The sequence below is a fragment of the Euphorbia lathyris genome, chromosome 1 (genome assembly GCF_963576675.1).
Source record: "Euphorbia lathyris chromosome 1, ddEupLath1.1, whole genome shotgun sequence".
Classification (NCBI taxonomy): Eukaryota; Viridiplantae; Streptophyta; class Magnoliopsida; order Malpighiales; family Euphorbiaceae; genus Euphorbia; species Euphorbia lathyris.
Window position 1 is genome coordinate 40604944 of NC_088910.1, and position 19341 is coordinate 40624284.

Here is a 19341-nt window from a genome sequence, read left to right on the forward strand (position 1 = left end):
AATCAAACTCAAATGCAGGAACTACGCACCCTTTGGAATCTCAGAACACTAGGCCTGGGGTGGTAGTACCCCCTCCTTCGCACCCTTTGTCAGCTATTTAGCAGATCGATCTCGTAGCAGCTGATTGAGTCTATCATTCCCTTTTAGCGCCAGAGCTTTCAACGGTGTTCTGTTATCATCCATCACGCCTAGAACAGAGCGACCATCAGGTTCCAGTCGAGTTTGTTTACCTCTTCCTGGCGTCATTCCTGAGCTCTCTGTATCCCTGGTTCCTCCCAATTCCACATCCATGTCTTCAACAATCAAGCTAGCAAACCTGTTAGTATTGTTTTGTACAGACTTACCACTATTTTCATTTCTCCGTGTGCCTTGGCGAACAACTGTTTTCCCTTTCCTTGCGGTTCCCATACTCGCATGTTGTGTCGGTAGTCCAGTAGCTTCCTCAGCTTGTGTTCCAAACCCACTGAATGCCACTGCACTAGGAGCTAATTGCTTTTGTCCCCCGGAGCTAATTGATTTTCCAATGTTGAGTTCCATCCCTCCTCTTTACCATTTGCGTTCCGAACTCACCCTGGTGTGCGCGTATTAAACTTCCTCTTTGGCATAATCGTCCACGGACCATAAGCATTCAAATCCCCTTCCTGCTATGTTTCAGCTCTAGGTTCCGCGCTTTTCGTTGTCTCCTCTATATTTCCTTCTGCAATTGTTGTGTTTGATTCTTCCATTGGTATATTACTCGTATCTAGCGCCTCGTTCTCTAGTATTGCACTTGGCCATATGCAATTAGCTCGAGTGTGTCCGTATCTGCCATAATGAGTGCAAGCAATATGTAATCCCTCGTACTCAACCCGCTGCATATCTCCTTCCAGGTCGAATTGAGCAACAAGCGGTTTCAATAGGTCGATCTCAACACACAAGTGCAAATCTACCCCTCGTTCTCATAGCAGTGTTCTCATCCACTCGAACCGGTTTTCCTATTACGGTTGCCAATCCTAACAGAACATCCTCATCATAATATAACAGCGGAAGCTGGGGAAAAGGCACCCAGACCATGGACTTTTCCACACAAGCATCAATCGGATTGAAGGAGACAGACCAGGTGCGAACCGTCAGATAGTGACCCTGGATTAGCGACGGTCTGTCATCAATTACATGATTCCTGTCCATATCATCATCGAACTGTACCAGATGGAAGCCTTCCCCCAAATCCATCATGTTAAACCCTGCAATCGGTTTCCATAACTCACAAGTCTGTTTCTAAAGCGCAACGTAACCTAGATTCCTTCCAAGAAGCTTGATCACAAGGGCCTTTTCCTATGGTTTAGCTAGTTTCTTTTTCAATCCGGGATCAATGGTGATTTTTGGGTATAGCGGGTTCGTTTCATTCACATTAATCTTGACTAAACCTGCTGCGCATAGATCAACTCGGGTTCGCGGAGGCGTGCGGGCCGCTTTGTTAGCAGCAATATCTCTCCAGGAAAGTTTCACGGTCTCCGGCGGCGCAGTCGGATCAGGAGGCTGGTCATGGTTGAAGGGGTTTAGGGCTTGGTTCGCAATCATCAGAGAGAACTTCAAGATTGCGACATTTTTATACTCTTTTAAAATCTTTATTCAACGCATCTATGGTTACATATTCTTCAAAAATCTAAATGGAATAGGGAAAATTAGAAAACTAGGTCAAATGGGAGGCCCATTTACATATTTAACCCATTTACTCAACCTATTACATATCTAGACTCATTTTGTGTGACTTTCCAAAAATACCCCCAATATTTACGCGCGGCTCGCCCCATCCCGTCTGACTTCGCATATTCCATACTATGCGAAGTCTGCGAAGTAAATGTTTGGGTTTGCTTGATGAATTTAGTTCGCATATGCGAAGCCTGGATGTGTTTTGAAGCTAATTCGCGAAGTAGTATATAACAAAAAAGGGCAAACAACAACGGATTCTAACATTCAAATCATAACATTATCAAAATTTACAAAAAAGATTGCCACAATAACAACATTCAAATCATAACATTATCAAAATTTACAACAAGATTGCCACAATAACTAATCCGGTACCAATTTTGAAACGAAGATTACTCATCCGCTTTAAAATTGGCACCGGATTAAGTTAGGTCCACTTTGAAGATTGGCACCATAGGATGGACGTGTCCCATGGTGCACCCCGAGATTGACACAATCTCTCCTAACGAATCATTTCAGGAGTGAATGTGTCAATCTTGGGGAAGTTCATCCCTATACAGGAAGGAAAATCATCTTCCCTGCAGCCCAGTACGCCGCCTTCCAGAAAGGGATGTTAGGTATTCAACCATCTACAGAAAAAATTAACCGTGTTAGTTATGAAAAAGGACGATTTTGGATTCGCGAAATGAAAATTAGCGAAGCATGCGAATGTAAATGTGCATGGGAAGATGTGATTTTACTTCGCATAACGATTCTTTCGCGAAGTCTGCGAGGTCTGAAATGTGACTATCTACGTCGCATATCGATGCTTTCGCGAAGTCTGCGAGGTCTGAAACGTAAGGATCTATTCGCAGACTTCGCGAACTAATAGATTCGCGAGGTAGATCCATACGTTTCAGACTCTTTCTCTTCGCAGAACGTCGCGAATTCATCGATTCGCGAAGTAGATCATCAAGTTTCAGGCTCGTTCTCTTTGGAGATCTCCGCGAATTCATCGACTACGCGAAGTGAATTTATGGAAAACGCAGGAAAAACAGCAGATACTTACATTTTTCGCTCCTAACAATATGATAAACTATGAAGAACGACGGAAATAACGTAGAATAACCATTTCTGGAATGGTAACAAGAAGAAAGAAACCAATTAACGAACAGGAAGATGAAGAACCATGACTTCGTTTTCTAGGGTGAGGAAGTTGCAGAATCAAGAGATGAAAAGAGAACTTCATTGTGATTTGGAAACATGGTGCAGATTTTATGCAATTTAAAGGCAAATAGGAAGATCAAAAGTCTTCAAATCATTAATGGAGGAGCCAAACCGTTTTCGCGCACCAAGGAGAACAGGGGAGAGAAACCGATAGAGTGAGGGGAAGTGGGAAGGGTAGGGGTATTACGGGAAAGTCACACAAAATGAGTCTAGATATGTAATAGGTTGAGTAAATGGGTTAAATATGTAAATGAGCCTCCCATTTGACCTAGTTTTGTAATTTTCCCAATGGAATATCCCACGATTAAAGTCATAAATTTCAAATTAAATGCAGCCCTCTAATTGTATTTGCCATAAAATGAACACGTCCCATAACAAAGGGAAGGTTCACGCATTTCACCCCCTTCCTTCTTTCATATATATTTAACACAATTGCATCCACCACTCCAACAACAAAAATGGCCGCCAATCCTGCGCTAGATCCGGATCTAGACAAACCCGATCATCCAACTCACGAGTTCGCTCAATTCGGAGCAGGCTGCTTCTGGGGAGTCGAGCTTGCCTTTCAGCGAGTCGTTGGAGTGGTGAAGACGGATGTCGGTTATTCTCAGGGCCGCGTCCATGACCCGAATTACAAACTGATCTGCACCGGCACCACTAACCACGTCGAGGTCGTACGTGTCCAATTTGACCCGGAAGTTTGCCCATATTCCAACCTCCTCTCTGTTTTCTGGTCTCGCCACGATCCCACCACCGTCAACCGCCAGGTACGGTCACCTTCATTTTTCTGTGTTTATTTAATTGTTTGAATATTGGGAAATTTGATTGTGGGATTGAAATTGGTTAGGGAGGGGATGTGGGTTCGCAGTATAGATCAGGAATATACTACTATAATGAGACGCAATGTCGTTTAGCTGAGGAATCAAAAGAAGCTAAGCAGACTGAATTGAAAGACAAGAAAATTGTGACTGAAATTGTTGGTGCTAAGAGGTTTTATAGAGCGGAGGAATATCATCAGCAGTATCTTGAAAAGGGTGGAAGTCAGGGATCATGCAAGCAGTCTGCCGGAAAGGGTTGCTCTGATCCTATCAGATGTTATGGTTAATATGTCAAAACACACAAGGATTTGTCATTTAGTATGTGTCACAATAAAATGGATCGTCTTGTTATTATTCCTTTTTTTTTTTAAAATTTCTGACGTTTATAAATGCTTAGTTGTCTTACTCGGTTCAGTGTTATTTCGGGTTTTTTTTATTCGGTTTGGAATCGGTATTCATTTAATTGGGTTAGATTTTACATTGATGCACAACCTTGTAGAAAAACAATGGTGAATTCAGGAGAATATAAAGAGAGAAGAATGAATTGAACACTTATTCATCTAATTATGTCACACATTACCTGAATATAACTATCAAAGCTTTTACAACTAATTAACTAATTAATGAGTTGCCTTCTTATCATATGACAATATTCAACATCTACTTCTCATGTGATGGACTATAATACCCCTTCTATAGATGGAAGTGAGATACCAATAAGGAGCAACATGGATAACATATAGGCCATTCAATTATAAGTAAATGGGTTTAGTAAAAATATCAGCTTACTCATATTCTAAAGTAAGAAAATGGATAGGCAATTAACACTTTGTAAAAGTTCTTTCACCATGTGATAATCTATGTCTAAACGTTCAGTTTTTTCATGAAAAATTGGATTTTCTATTATAGGTATAGCAACTTTGTTATCACGGTATATAAAAATCTCGAATTCTTTCAACAAGTTAGCAATGGATGAGAAAATTTACATAGAAATTCATTTTTGAAAAACTATTTACAACTATGTTAAATTATAATTTTGAATTATGTCAAACTGATTTTTAATGATTAAAAATTATAAATTATGGGTCTAGAATATATTATCAAAAGTTTATTATTTATGAATTGGGGTTTAAACTTTTTAAATTAGGTGTAAAAGCATATTTTATTTGGTATATGTAGAAAAAAATGACATATTGAAAATTAAATTTGATGATATGATTTAGTTGTAATTTTATAGTCAATTATAATATTAAGGGGAATTTACATAGGAATTCAAATTTTATAAATTATTTACAAGTTTGTAAAAGAATATTATGAATTATGTCAAATAGGTAGTTAACGAATTTAAATAGGTAGTTAATGAATTTATATGCCCATTTCACTAACTAACCCACTTAGAAATTTGACATTTCCAAGATAAAGATTTCTATTTTTGATATATCACTAATTAAAATATCAATATTGATTAAACAATAAATATCATTATATTTATGAATTTTGTGTAAAGAACCCTAAGGGCTCGTTTGGTTTGCGGAATAGAGGGGGAATAGAATAGCTCATTCCTAAAGAATAGCTATTCCCACCTTTGGTTGATTTTTTTTTATGGAATAGTTATTCCTTGATTTCATGGAATAGCTATTCTTCAATTTAGGTTAGGAATAGCTTATTCCTAATATTATATTTTTGTAATTTACAAAATTATCCTCCATTAAATCCTCAATCTTCTCTCTAATCACTTTCCCAAATCTTATAAATTTTGGTCAATCCATAATTTATATCATATAAAACTTGAAAAATGGAAAAATGAAGAAAACGTTAAAAAATGTAAAAATATGAAAAATATGAAATACGAAAAATGTGAAAATGTTACAAACACGAGAATATACAAAAAATAAAAAACGCGAAAAACATGAAAACGTGAACAAATGCGAAAAACACGAAGACGCAAAAAAAAGCAAACACACGAAAACACAAAATAGGAATAGCGCGAAAAAGTGACAAAACACGAAATATTAAAAAACGTGAAAAATAAAAACACGAAAATGCAAAAAAATACGAAAAATGCTAAAACACAAAAACGTGACAATATGTGAAAAACATGAAAATGCAAAAAACGCAAACAAAACACGAAAACGTTAAAAACACAAAAATATGAAAAACATGGAAAAACGTGAATAACACGAAAAGGTAACAAAATACGAAAAATACAAAAACGCGAAAAAAAAACAAAAAGGGGAAAAACCGAAAAACTAAAACGTGAAAAATGGAAAAAATGCAAAATAAAACACAATAACACGACAAAACGTGAACAAACGGAAAAAATAAGAAAACTTGGGAAACACGAAAAAACATAAAAAAAACGTTATAAACGCATTTTTCGTGTTTTTAACACTTTTTCATGTTTTCGTGTTTTTCGATTTTTTCACGTTTTTCATTTTTTTTTCACATTTTCGTGTTTTCCACTTTTTTCATGTTTTTGTGTTTTTTACGGTTTGCACATTTTTTGTGTTTTTTCATATTTTGCGTGTGTGCTTTTTTTTTTTGTGTTAACACGTTTATATATTTTATTCTATTCTATTCTATCTTATTCCACCAACCAAACATAGGAATAGTAATTTCTAAGAATTTCTATTCCATTCTTTGCTATTCTATTCCTTTGGAATAACCATTCTATTCCATTGCATTCTATTCCGCGAACCAAACGGCACCTAATATTAATGTAAAAAGCCCTTAATGGCTTCAATAATCCACCGCAGCCACCCACTAATTTCCTTGCTTGTTTACAATAAGCCTAATCTGCAATACTAAAGGCCCATAACTTTAAATCATCCATGATGGTTGTAGAGGAGTAACCATTGTGGCAATAAGCTTTCAACTGAAAATAAGAATGACTAAGGTCGAAAAGTCCTACTGAAATAGTTCCTTTCGGATATTTTAACAGATGAATGAGAGTGTCCATGTGAAGTTTTGTAGTAGTTTGAAGAAACTGACTTAATTATTGAGTTACATAACAAATAGTTGGCTTAGTGGATTCTAGGAGTTTACGAACAATTCTTCTATAATGATCGTAGTTTGAAGTAAAAGGACTTTTCACCGAAAAGTATACCTTTGTTAGAAAAGAACAAACCGTTGGAGTTGTATCTTGCAATCCTTCTTCTTTAATCATATCTTGAATGTATTTGTGTTGTGACGATACTAAACCATCATTAATCTTAAAAGCTTAATGGCTGAAAAACTATTTGGCTACTCTAAAATCCTTAATTGTGAAAGCTTTATGTAAAGCTTATTTTATATTTTTAATCAACAACTTGGACGAGTAAAACCCAATGAAAGCAATATGGCATTGAACTCTTTGATCAATCTACATATTTTCCCTTAAAGGTGATTTTGGGAGTCTACGAGTGAAATAGCAAATGATGGTCTTATTAAATACAAGTAAAAAAACCTAGAAAAAGCAATTATGTAAAACAAATTGTTGAAAATGATATTTTTTTTTTTGTTACACTTAATAAGAGACCTAAATCCAATTTCATATGAAAAATCGCCTTAAATACTCAAATACTAATGCAAATATTAATGCAAAATATTGTCTGCAAACATTTATATATATGCAAAATCATTATAAATCAATATGCTCTAAAAATAATATTTTTATGCTTTTTTATAAAAATGTTTCTTTTGGTTGGGACTCTCCATCCCTTGGCTATTATGGATATACTAGTCGAAAACCCGTGCGATGCACGGGGTATGAAACTTTTATATAATTTAGATAAATAAATAAATTGACATATTTACTTTTAAATAATTTTATATCATGCTATGATAAAAATTTATATTATGTATATTTGAAATTAATATATATTTTTTAATGATAATTCAAATTAAATTAATTTTAAAAATAATTGACTACTTTTTTTTATAGAATTTTAACTAAAGATGAATGATTTATTTATTTTTACAAAATTCAATGATTTGTACTTTTTAGGAATTTTAATACATTTTCATATTCCAAATATTCTGTGAAACAATAATAATAAAATAGCAGATTAATTAAGAAATATATTAGAATATAATAAAAAACCAAAAATTGAATTAAACTATAATTAAAATTAAATATTATATTTACGATACAAAAGAATTACAATATAGGTTAAACAAAAATTGAATTAAACTACAATTAAAATTAAATATTATATCTACGATACAGAAGAATTACAATCTATGTTAAAATGGAAGCAACATCAATATATTATTCTATAAACTATTACAATCAATATTTTTCTAATGTTGCATATGAAGAAACTTTATCAATTCAATATGTTACATATAAAAAAAATAAAATTCGTAAGAATTAGTCACAAATTCATCTTGATGATAATTATTTTGGTTGATGGAATTTCATGATCACCAAATATTCGAATTCAATTATTCATTCTGCTACAATAACCCAATATATCTAATTGAATCAGTTTAAGATGATGATTTCTCCTATTTTCATCTCGTAATATCTCATCAAGACATTCGATCAATTTGTTCTTCATTCTTTCACTATATAGAATATCAGCCAGACTCGCAGATATCATTTATTTGACTTCATTAATATTTTCTAATAATTATATATTCTTGAATTTTGTAAGTAAGAAAAACAAACAAAAGAATTGAAAAAAAAATGAAGGGACGAAAAAGATAATTAGGAGAGAACCATCTTCCTCTCGGGTTTTTTTTTTGAAAATAAGAGAGAATGTCGAGACATAAGCGTATAAAGAGGAGAGTGAAAATATTTTTTGCCCATTAATTAAATATTTTATTTTTTCTTAATGAAGTATTAAGTCCATAAATTAATTTTAGTTAAATAGAATTAAATCGCAATTGTAACCACTCAGTACACACAAAAAAATGTTTTATAATTAATATGTGAAATTAATTATATTAATTGGAATCATTATGCTCAACATTTGAGAATTTGAAGAGATTCAAATAATAATATTTTCTTAATTAATATTTTTCAATAATTTGTCTATGCTCATATTTCATTTTCATCTGTTAAAAACTCTTGAAATACTAACAATTTTATACGAACCATAATATAATAGTTAAAAATTATATAAGCTAATGTTGCAAAATCAATTATCTCAATATCCATAATTAATGTATATTTTTAGGATTTTGAGCATCAAAATTTATTTTTATTTACCTTGATTTTGAATTCGTATCTAGCATAATCCACATTCTTCAAGAATAAACATCTTATCAAGTGTATTAGACGCTTACAATCTCCTTGTCTAGAAAATTGGGAAAAAATAACTTCTTGATAATAATAGTAATAATAATATAACATAATTTATATTGAAATAAACTTCATTGTAAGTATAATATTCCAATATCTCTTTAATATTTTATTTAATATGTCTCAAACTTCAATGAACAACTATCGTGTGAAACTTTATATCTATTTGTACCAAAATGCATAAAAATAAAAAAATACAATCCATATCAATTAGCTAAACTCAAATTAAAAAAATGAGTGGATTTCAACATGTTCCGAATTAGAAAAATTAATCTAACTTCAATTAAAACTAAAAATTGAGTTCATAAAAAGCCGAAAATCTAAATTTTAGTTAGAGTTAACAATCAAAACGATAACACCTAGGAACATATACTAAAAAAGAATGCAAATATACAAAATCTTTATTTTAGTAATTTTGAAAAATAAATAAATAAAAAAGAAAACATGGATAAGGTAGCAAGAGGTATGGAACCTGGATAACGACAGAAATGGAATTTCATCTCTGAAAGATGAAACTATAACAACAATTGTTTAATAAAAATAAAACTATAGCACAATTGAGAAAGCCAAAAATTGAGTTCATATAAAGCCGAAAATCTAAATTTTAGTTAAGAGTTAGCAATCGAAACGATAACACCTAACAACATATACTAAAAAAGAATACAAATTTATAAAATCTTTATTTTAGTCATTTTGAAAAAAAAGACAAATAAAAAAAACATGGATAAGGTAGCGAGAGGTATGGAACCTGAGTAACGACAGAAATGGAATTTCATCTCTGAAAAATGAAACTATAACATCTATTGTTTAATAAAAAGAAAACAACAACACAATTGAGAACAAAAATAACTACAACCACTACACCATAGATGGTCTGTTGCAACACCAAGCAAGTGTTGGCTAAAGTCGTTATTGTGTTGCTAAAGAAGTTTTGGCAACAGTTTTTTTCAGAAAAGAGAGTTGCTTTTTCGCACGTTGCTAAAGATGTCTTAAGCAACATTTTTTCACATTTTTAGCAACATCGATACAAATGTTGCTACACGTATCTGTGGCAACACTTTCCTATCCTATAGCTACTTAAATGAAAGTGTTGCCTATATCGTAGAACATGTAACACTATTATCGAATAAAATTATAAGCAACACTTTTGAACTTTCTTGCAACAAGTTTTTATGCAACATTGTTTTTTAGTTGCAACACTTTTTATATAGAATTGCAACACTTTTTAATTTAACATTTTTTTTGTTTCAAGCAACTCTTTCGTATAAAATTTGCAACATTTTTTAATGTAAAACTTTTTAAGCAACTCTTTAATTTAACATTTTTTAATTTAACACTTTTATAGCAACTTTTTTTTATATTATGTTCATAGCAACGCTTTTTGTTTGAAATTTTAACGATTTTTAATATAACACTGTAATATATGCAACATAATCTTTAACTTGTGCAACACTAAAAAAAATTAAAAGAAATTTTTGAATTTAAATAATAGCATAAAAAACCCTTAATTGCAATTACAAAACCATAATAGGCCAATATATTAACAATGAAATTTAAAATTCTCAAATGATCCAAAACACATAATAAAAAGTATAATAAAGTCATAATAATGTAACCTATCCTTCAGATTCCTCAGAAAAGACAGTAGCATTCTCATTTTCATTTGAAATGCCACCATATATATCCTCAATATCAATGTTGAGATTGGAATTAACTTCTACCAATTTGTTTATGATTAATGTCAAGCACTTCCTCACTTTTTGATCCACTTGTTTCATTTTCTCCTCCATTACTTCTTCAAGTTGGATAACTTTCTCCTCCATTTCTCCTTGCAATTGGTTTTTTTTATCTTTGTTAACTGTTCCTTCAATCTCTTCAATTGTGGACTATAAAAAAAATGAGTTACATGAATAATTTAACAAGTCACAATCAAGTGGCATATATTGCCTTGCTATTGTCCCCAAGAACAAGTTTGTTATTAATTTGTCATCATCTACCAAGCCCTTAACACATTATCTAATATGTATGTCCATATATGGCCAAGTAGCACAAGCAACAGAACTCCCATATGCGTAGAATAATACCTTGACGACACTCTCAAACGTTCTCTTGAACGTTCTGCCTCCCAACAGTGCTCCAAAAGAACTAGCAAGCTTCTTTCTAGCCTGAACATTTGCTCCGGAAAACTGTTCAGTAATGAAAAAAGTTTCAGAATATGACACTACAAGAAGAATGAAAACTCTACAAAGGAGCAATAAGCAGCCATGGCTGAAGGATAAATGTCATTTCCATTCTACAGAGGGACATAGAGACTTACTTTGGAGAACTTTGAAAACTACAAGACTCGCCACCATTTTCACCAAGACCCTTAAGTGAAAAACAGTGCAGAACAGGCAAACATATGAGAGGTGACATGAGATAATGTAGAATAGAGCCCTACCTACATCTAGACGAGCTCGCGCTGGTTAATTAGGAACTGAGAGGTGCCGATGTAGGTGAATTAGGGATTAAGAGACAAGAAGAATGATTCCTTATCGACTACCAGGAAAGAATTATGAAATGACAATAAAATTCACCATTTAAACTATGATTATTCACACAAGCTAAAAAGGAGAAGATGGTGCTTACACACGAAAGAGTAGAAGCTGATATACCTCAAGTGCATATTTGTAGCAGTGATTGAAGCCAATCTGATTGAACTTTAAATTTCACTTGGACAAGAAACTGCACTAAAATTATACCACACAATTATCCGTTCTCATGAACACAACATGAAGACAAAATTAGGATAAGCTTTCCAAATGAAAAAACTCATTGGCAACTTGCATGAGATTTCGCCATTCATAAATCAGTAATATGGACTTCATGCAATATAGTTCAAGAGTTGTTTTTTTTAACTTGTGCAGTTTGAAGGACATGGAAAAAATGTCAAGAAAAAATAAAATTTTGACAGTACCTTATTTATCAGATTGCTAATGCTGTAACCACCACCAAGCATAAAATTAACAGTTGCATCTTGCCACCAAGGATATAGACAATGTAAGCGACCCACCTAGAAATGATAACAGAAACAACAGAACAATAAAAAATCAGGTCCGACTTTGCTACAACACAGCTTTATTTTTAGCAGTCCAATTTATGAGAAGAAAACACTTACTTTCATCCAGTCTATGGCAGTACTCAATGATATATCATTGAAGGACAAAGTTGGCATATAAGCGCAAGGGGTGCTCTTTAGTATAGAAGCCTGGTTAAAAAGAGCACTGAAGATAGGCGCCTGCCTTGGCGCTAAGGCCTGCGCCTGGTGCGCCATGCACCATAGGTGCACCTTTAATAACTATGGTTAAAAAGAAGAATAACCATATGCAATGATAGAATATTAAGGCTGTTTATAAAAGGAAAGGCCAAAGAAATTACCATACATATGGGTCAGAGTATCCAACCCTTATATTGTTAGCCTCAATCATCCTTGAAACCTCTCATCCACACTCAGAAGTTTTAATAAACCTTATGTTCTATATCATTTATGCTGGAAAGAAAATCCTTAGCTCTATGTGTAATAAACTCTGATTGTTCTTCTCTCTCTGCAAGATGAGAGGGATAAGGAGACGGGTATGAGTAGTGTTATGGGCTGTTTTCAAGCTCAGTAGTTGAAGTTGTTGATATAGAAGATTCTATCAAAACCTCTATCTCTACCAAACTCTGGAGAGCAATGCCAATGTTTTTTGGAGAGTTGATATAGGAGACATTAGCTGCTGCAAGATTGTACCTTGAATCAATTTCTTGGTTTATGAATCTCCTCTATTCTTTGCACATACATAGAGCTTCATTTTTCTCTGCTTTCGAGTTCACTGAAAAAAATAAAGAAGTTTTTCAATCATAGAGGGGAAAAAAACAAACACAGAGGAAGCTTTACAATCACAGATCAATATATAGAGAACATATCAAAACCTTAGATGTTGAAATATTTTCTGGCTTCAAGTCTCTGTAAATTATACGTGCAGGGAACATGTCAAATTTCATTAATTAATATGTAGAGAAAACCATACATTTAGCTTAATTTCTACCTTGAAAGTGAAGATACTCCAATGGAAAGTCTACTTCTGCAACATAAAATCTGTCAATTGCTTAAGAAAAAAAGACAATATTTTCAGGGCAAGCAAGCTCTCGTGACATGTTCAGACCATAAAACAACTTCCCCTGAATCAAATGCCTTGTATTATATATGTGTATAGGAAGTAAATATGTAAAAATCATTGAAAATAAAAGGAATAAAAGTTTTTCCAACTCAGTAAGGCACCTATAAACAGTTAAAAGCTTTAGTCATGACAGCAAACTAACAGTCTTAAGATGGTAACTACACATAAATCAATAGAACATTTTTTGGATATTGAAAGGGTGAAAAGGAGAAGGCCGCCAAACAAACAAAGCAAAAAAAAAACACAGAGAGAGAGAGAGAGAAAAAATACGAGCAAAATTGTTCAATATCCTCAAGTCCAAGCGTTCGATGTTGTTGCAACCATTAACTTCAAGATGGGTCAGTTCTCTGCAACCAGTGGCAACCATTAACTTTAAAACTTCAAGAGAAGGGCATCCTTGGGCAATCCAAAGAACACCATTAGTTTGGATAATTTCTGAATCAGGTGAAAAGATTTCAAGGGATTTGTAATAAGAACCTACTACTTCCATTGATATTTCAGTTATTTTTACATAGGCTGCAATACCAAGAAACTTTGGCTAATTCAACCAAGCTAGAGTCCGTCAAACCCTCAAAAAAATGCAAGTTCAAATCTTCAAGCAAATATATCTTTCAAAAGTATAAAAATGAACTCATTCTCAAATGAAAATGCAGGACTAAAATATTAAATACTTAAGACAAATATATGTTTCAAAAGTCTACCATACTCTGCAATTATATTGAGTTATAAGACTTGACAGCCATGTAGAAGATGGTTGCACAACTTAACTTCAGCGATTTTATATTATCAGCTCATATTAACCGGTTCAATTAAATGATAAATTGAGTAGTTGGAGCGAAATAATACTAAATTCATGGCGGAACTGCAATAATTACATGCTTTTACCTCCTGAAGTTGAATCATGGATCTCAAGGATGTGGCAGTTACTAGGATTTTTATTTTTAATCATCTATGAGCTTAATCTAAGGCTAAACACTAAGAAAGCTATATTATTTTTGTTAGGTGATTATCCTATCACCTATTAAACAACACAACATATTGTTTACACAAGGCTTTGAGTGTTCTTTAGCTTGTTTTTTCGACATAAGTATGGCAGGAATTGGGAAACAAACGCATGATTCATGTCGGTAATAGCAGTGTGTTTCGATCATAATACGATATTGTCTAATGCTTTTAACAAACACTGGACAAACTTCGATATTAGTTCGTATACAGTTCAAGCATACTAGTTCATTTCAATGCAATTTAAAAATGGAATCGGCTCAACTAACTGCTATTAGGCTAATCATTTGCAATGACGAGAGTAACAAACATTTCAAAGCCAGCTAAGCCAGTTAATCCATATCGATTCCCACTATCACAGAGCCCACGCACCAAAAGTGCATATGTACCAAGATCAATTCTCACATGGTTCTTATGCATATGATCCAGTAAAAACTTAAGTACCTTAATCCTCTTCCTCTTGCAGCAAAGCTTCAACAAAGTTGCATATGTTTCTACATTTGGTTTTCTTTTTCCTCCATTCTCCTAAGGAACTTCAATGCATTCTCTTCCTGCATATTAGTACAAGCACAATAAATTATGGTATTTTATGTCAAAAGATCTCTATCAACACTTCGCTTTTCCATGTCTGAAAATTGTATCATATAGATAATAGAGAAATCACAAGCGTTCTCCTTCAGAAATTATAAACAAAACAATTGTATTTATTTGATAGCAAAATAGCCAACTGGCCTATTTTCTAATAAGGGACAGGTGGACAAAACAAAAGAATAGAATACACATTCTCCATGGATTTTTTTTTTTTTTGTCCATTTTCACATGTAAATGCTAATTCACCTGCAATCAACAACAAAACCACTAACTCAACCAACACTAAAGAGAGAGTTCTGTTCCTGATAGGAAAAAGATTTTTCTACCGAGTGCTATACATAATTATCCAACACATCACCTTTCTTACAAGCACCATGTGTAGATAAATAACAATATTTTGATAATTTTCACTAAAATAAAACCAGAATCTAACACAGTTATGAAGAAGGCTTTGCTATTAAACATTGATAATTATGTGTTACAGGCACTGCAATCACATTGTCTCCATTATAACATAGATTTGCTATTTAATTTTTTCAATATAGCATGGCCCAAACAACATAACAACCTGTAGGGATCTAAGTTATTTTTGAACTTATTTGTTTTAATAGTTCAATGTAAACCATCTACAATTCTCAAATATGTGATTCTAAATAACCTAAATGGAACTGTAGAAGAAAAAAGCATGTGGTTGATATCATAGCTTCCATTCAAATGATTAATTGACGACCAAGATATAAAATGGATGTCAAGGACTCGAGTTCACAAAATTGCTATAGGTGGAAGAGAAGATCTTACAGTGAAGTCGCAGAATCGCATAAGAAAAGTGCCTAACACATCTGCAATTAAAGAGGAGTAGAGATGTTGGAGAAGATGGCGGAGACGAGTAGCGAGTTAGGTCGGTATGAATTTCATCTGAGGTGTCGAGATTGTAACTGAGCTTTTGTGAAATGGATTGAGGCCGCAAGTAGGGTTTTGTTCCGAGCTTTTGATTTGGGACAAAAAAAATTTGGAGGGATTATTTTGAGAGATATGGCGGTAACTCAAAATTTTGGGAGGAAAAGTTTCTAATTTTTGGGGTAATTTTGTTTGTAGGAAACAGTGAGAATAAAATGTCATATTAATACTATAGTCAAATAAAATAATAAGAAGGATTAAGGTGTAAAAATACTCTTAACGTTTTGGGTCATGAGCAATTTTACCACTAACGTCTAAAATGGTGCAATTTTACCCCTAAGGTTGATAAATTGGTTCAATTTCAGACACTATTATAAAACATATATATTCTTATTCTTATTATGCACCATTTGTATAACAATTTGTTTTAAAAAAAAGATTTCATATTTTTTATAATTTAATAATAGAATTGGAGATTAATATTTATAAATTCGGTGAATTTTTTGAATTTTCATTTGTCTAATTCGTAAAAAAAACATTATAATTTTTTATTTTTTTCACATCCCAACATATGCTTGTGATTTGTTACTGATAAAATGGCGCACATGTGAAGTGTAAATGACAAAATTCACGACCGAAAAGACAGTTTGATGAAATATTTCTCAAATTGAACCAATTTATTAACGTTATGAGTAAAATTGCTTCTGGTTTCCAACGTTACGGGTAAAATTGCACCATTGTAGACGTTAGGGGTAAAATTGCTCCTGACCTAAAACGTTAGGGGTATTTTTGCACCTTAACCCTAATAAGAATAATGAAATGAAATCTAAATTTTTTGATATTAATGAGAATAAAATTTAATAAATAAGTTATTTTATTATTAATAATATAATATATGTTTTTATGCTCATTAAGGTTATTGAAATTATGATTTTAATGAGAATATTATTCTCATTAAATTTTTCTTATTAATACTCACTTTTCTTGTAGTGGAAATATACAAAACGACGTCGTTTTGCATCTAATAGAATTAAGAAAGATTATTTACATAAAAAGTGTTTTAATTTTGACACATCACTTGCAACACTTTATAATTAGTGTTCTAAAATTTCAAAGTTATGTGAGTTTGACATGTCTTTTGCAACATTCTATAAACCATGTTGCAAAAGATCCAAAAAAAACATAAAAAATGCAACACATTACAAGCAACACATGTATTTTAGGTTGCAAAAGACCATCTATGGTGTAGTGAACATATGAAAAAAATCGAATAATTACCTTGAGAAACATAAGAATTTCTTGTAATTTTTGACACTTTTGTGTTTTCCGGGTTTAGTTGTTCATGCATCTTCTATTTCTGTCGGATTTCTTCAATTGAAGTTATCAGTTTGGAAAAAAAAGACAAATAAAAAAGAAAACATGAATAAGATAGCGAGAGGTATAGAACCTGGGTAACAACAAAAATGAATCTGAAAGATTCTTGTAATTTTTGACACTTTTATGTTTTCCGGGTTTAGTTGTTCATGCATCTTCTATTTCTGTCGGATTTCTTCAATTGAAGCTATCAGTTTGGAAAAAAAAAAGACAAATAAAAAAGAAAACATAGATAAGATAGCGAGAGGTATAGAACCTGGGTAACAACAAAAATGAATCTGAAAGATGAAACTATAACAACTATTGTTTAATAAAAATAAAACAATATAATTGAGAACAAAATAACTACAACATATGAAAAAAATCGAATATTTACCTTTAGAAATATAATACTATCTATCGTGACCAATGAATATAATGGTGGAATACTATCTATCATGCTTTATATAGAAGTTTATTTGTGACTTTTGGATTTCCTTTGCTTTGTGTTTTTTCATCTTCCCGTAACTCTTGCTTTCTTTTATTATTTTAATTAATAGGCTAGTAATTATTTAATATATTATAAATATAAATTTGTTATTTTTAATTAATTAAATATTTATTTTTAATTAATTAAATATTTTTAATCTGATTTTTTACTACGTTGACAACTCATCAAAAAGACCTCTAAAACACTTCTTCTCATTTCTCTCTGCTTCCGTAATTATATATAGTATAGATGTTGCAATTGTTTAGATTTAGGATTATTGTTGTTGTGGTTTAAAAAATAAAGGATTATTGTTGTTGCATATTTTGAGATCTAATTTTTATATATTTATAAAAAATATTACTTTTGGACTCCTTCCTCCTTTAGGCTCTGAATGTGTGTTGTGATTGTGATTGTGTAGACATGTATATGATTATTGTCGTTGCATCTTTTGAAATTTAATTACTATATTTATTTTGTAAAAAATGTTACTTTTTAACTCCTCTCTCCCTTAGATCCTGCAAGAATTGAAAAAATGTTATTTTTTGGCTCCTTTTTCACGAGTTAAACCCGTAACAATTGAAAAATTCTCATTGTTAGAGGGATAAAAGCTTAACAATCTCTCAAAGAGAAATATATTTTAGATTGATAAAAAGTCGATTCATTACAAAGAAAGAGATGAATTTATATCATCCTCAAAACCTAAAAAACAAAATACATAAAAGCCAAATACATATAACTAGTTAGATAAAACTTAAAAGGTAAAATGGAATGACAAGCTTGTAAATAAGCTAATGTCATGAGTTGTAAATAAGAGGTGACCAAGTTCTAATTAAGAGAAAGTTGAAGAAGGTAACTACTTGCTGGTTAAGTAAAGCCACACGTCGTGTGTATTAATCAGAAAACTTTCAGGAGCTCATTCTCTTGGCACACGCTATGTGGCTGTTTGACAAGTAGTGTGAGTCCTCTTTTTCATCTGTCTCCACACATTTAGTCAACTAGATACCCTCATTATTGTCATTTAGTATTAGTGTTGGAAAATGAATGAGATGATGTTATAACAACACAATTTGCTGTGGAAAGTATATATATTATTGATGTGATACTGAGTTTAAATACATCAGAAACACAGTTACAGAATAACTGTTCAATAACTACATCCTACAAATCAGTGATTTAAATAACCACTTGAGACAACTGACTAAATCATACAGATGAAAAATACAGGATAAGATAGCAGTTACTAAAGCATAAATTTAACACGCCTCATTACTTTGGTTACTGCAAACTCTAAGCTTTTTTCTAAGGAACTCTAAAGAAACATTTGTGTCCTGTTTGTTTTTTTTTTCAATAATGAGATCTACAAGTGTGCGCTGTGGACATTAGTCTTTGGACAAAAATGACTCAATTAATTTCTCCTCATGCTCATCAATCTCATCATAATCACCAAACTGAGTTTGAGTTTTAGAGAAACCATTAAAATCGTCAAGGTCCCCTTCTTCATCTTCTTTTCGATCCCTGACATTTTCTTCTTCAGCTAATGCAAATGCAGTAGCACTAGTAGGATTTTTCTCCTCAGCCTCCTCTTGAATTTCCTTCTACTGAATCAACGCCTCTTTCAAAATTTTTGAACTCAAACCTGATGAGATCATCTTTTCACAGACTTTTGAATTAATTTGTGTTTCAGTAAACACTTTTTGCTCCTCCTTCAACGGATTCAATGCAAAGATCTTGCCTTTCATCTTCACTTTGAAGACATCTTTGTCCGCTGAATCCTTTATAATGCAGTGATTTGTTTTAAATAAACCT

General features: G+C 32.3%; 2 protein-coding genes across 18 annotated transcripts; one reads left to right on the forward strand and one right to left on the reverse strand.

Annotated features, from left to right (window-relative positions):
- Nucleotides 1–3255: 3255 nt before the first annotated feature.
- Nucleotides 3256–4152, forward strand: LOC136229348 (peptide methionine sulfoxide reductase-like). The gene is made up of 2 exons (XM_066018072.1): nucleotides 3256–3665; nucleotides 3746–4152. The coding sequence occupies exons 1-2, from the start codon at nucleotides 3357–3359 to the stop codon at nucleotides 4001–4003; spliced, it is 567 nt and encodes a 188-aa protein (XP_065874144.1). The 5' UTR covers nucleotides 3256–3356; the 3' UTR covers nucleotides 4004–4152.
- A 6359-nt stretch (nucleotides 4153–10511) lies between these two features.
- LOC136229356 (alpha/beta hydrolase domain-containing protein VTE7-like) lies at nucleotides 10512–15808 on the reverse strand. Of its 17 annotated transcripts, none has more exons than XM_066018089.1 (9): nucleotides 15594–15808; nucleotides 14649–14755; nucleotides 13071–13549; nucleotides 12955–12988; nucleotides 12773–12854; nucleotides 12161–12340; nucleotides 11960–12055; nucleotides 11088–11727; nucleotides 10512–10889 (listed from the first exon to the last, which is right to left on the reverse strand). In XM_066018089.1, the coding sequence occupies exons 6-8, from the start codon at nucleotides 12314–12316 to the stop codon at nucleotides 11659–11661; spliced, it is 321 nt and encodes a 106-aa protein (XP_065874161.1). In that variant the 5' UTR covers nucleotides 12317–12340; nucleotides 12773–12854; nucleotides 12955–12988; nucleotides 13071–13549; nucleotides 14649–14755; nucleotides 15594–15808; the 3' UTR covers nucleotides 10512–10889; nucleotides 11088–11658. The 17 variants fall into 17 exon arrangements, 3 of the variants coding, with proteins under 3 accessions (XP_065874161.1, XP_065874154.1, XP_065874165.1); XM_066018082.1 differs by having other exon boundaries at nucleotides 12161–12331; nucleotides 12421–12854; XR_010689091.1 differs by having other exon boundaries at nucleotides 11088–11189; nucleotides 11658–11727; nucleotides 11960–12854.
- Nucleotides 15809–19341: the final 3533 nt, after the last annotated feature.

Coding starts and splice junctions, on each gene's coding strand:
- LOC136229348 (XM_066018072.1), top strand. CDS start 3,357: ATGGCCGCCAATCCTGCGCTAGATCCGGATCTAGACAAACCCGATCAT. Junction 3,666..3,745: donor CCACCACCGTCAACCGCCAG/GTACGGTCACCT, acceptor GAAATTGGTTAG/GGAGGGGATGTGGGTTCGCA.
- LOC136229356 (XM_066018082.1), bottom strand. Junction 12,056..12,160: donor CTGCCATAGACTGGATGAAA/GTAAGTGTTTTC, acceptor TATCATTTCTAG/GTGGGTCGCTTACATTGTCT. Junction 11,728..11,959: donor TTAGCAATCTGATAAATAAG/GTACTGTCAAAA, acceptor ATTTTAGTGCAG/TTTCTTGTCCAAGTGAAATT.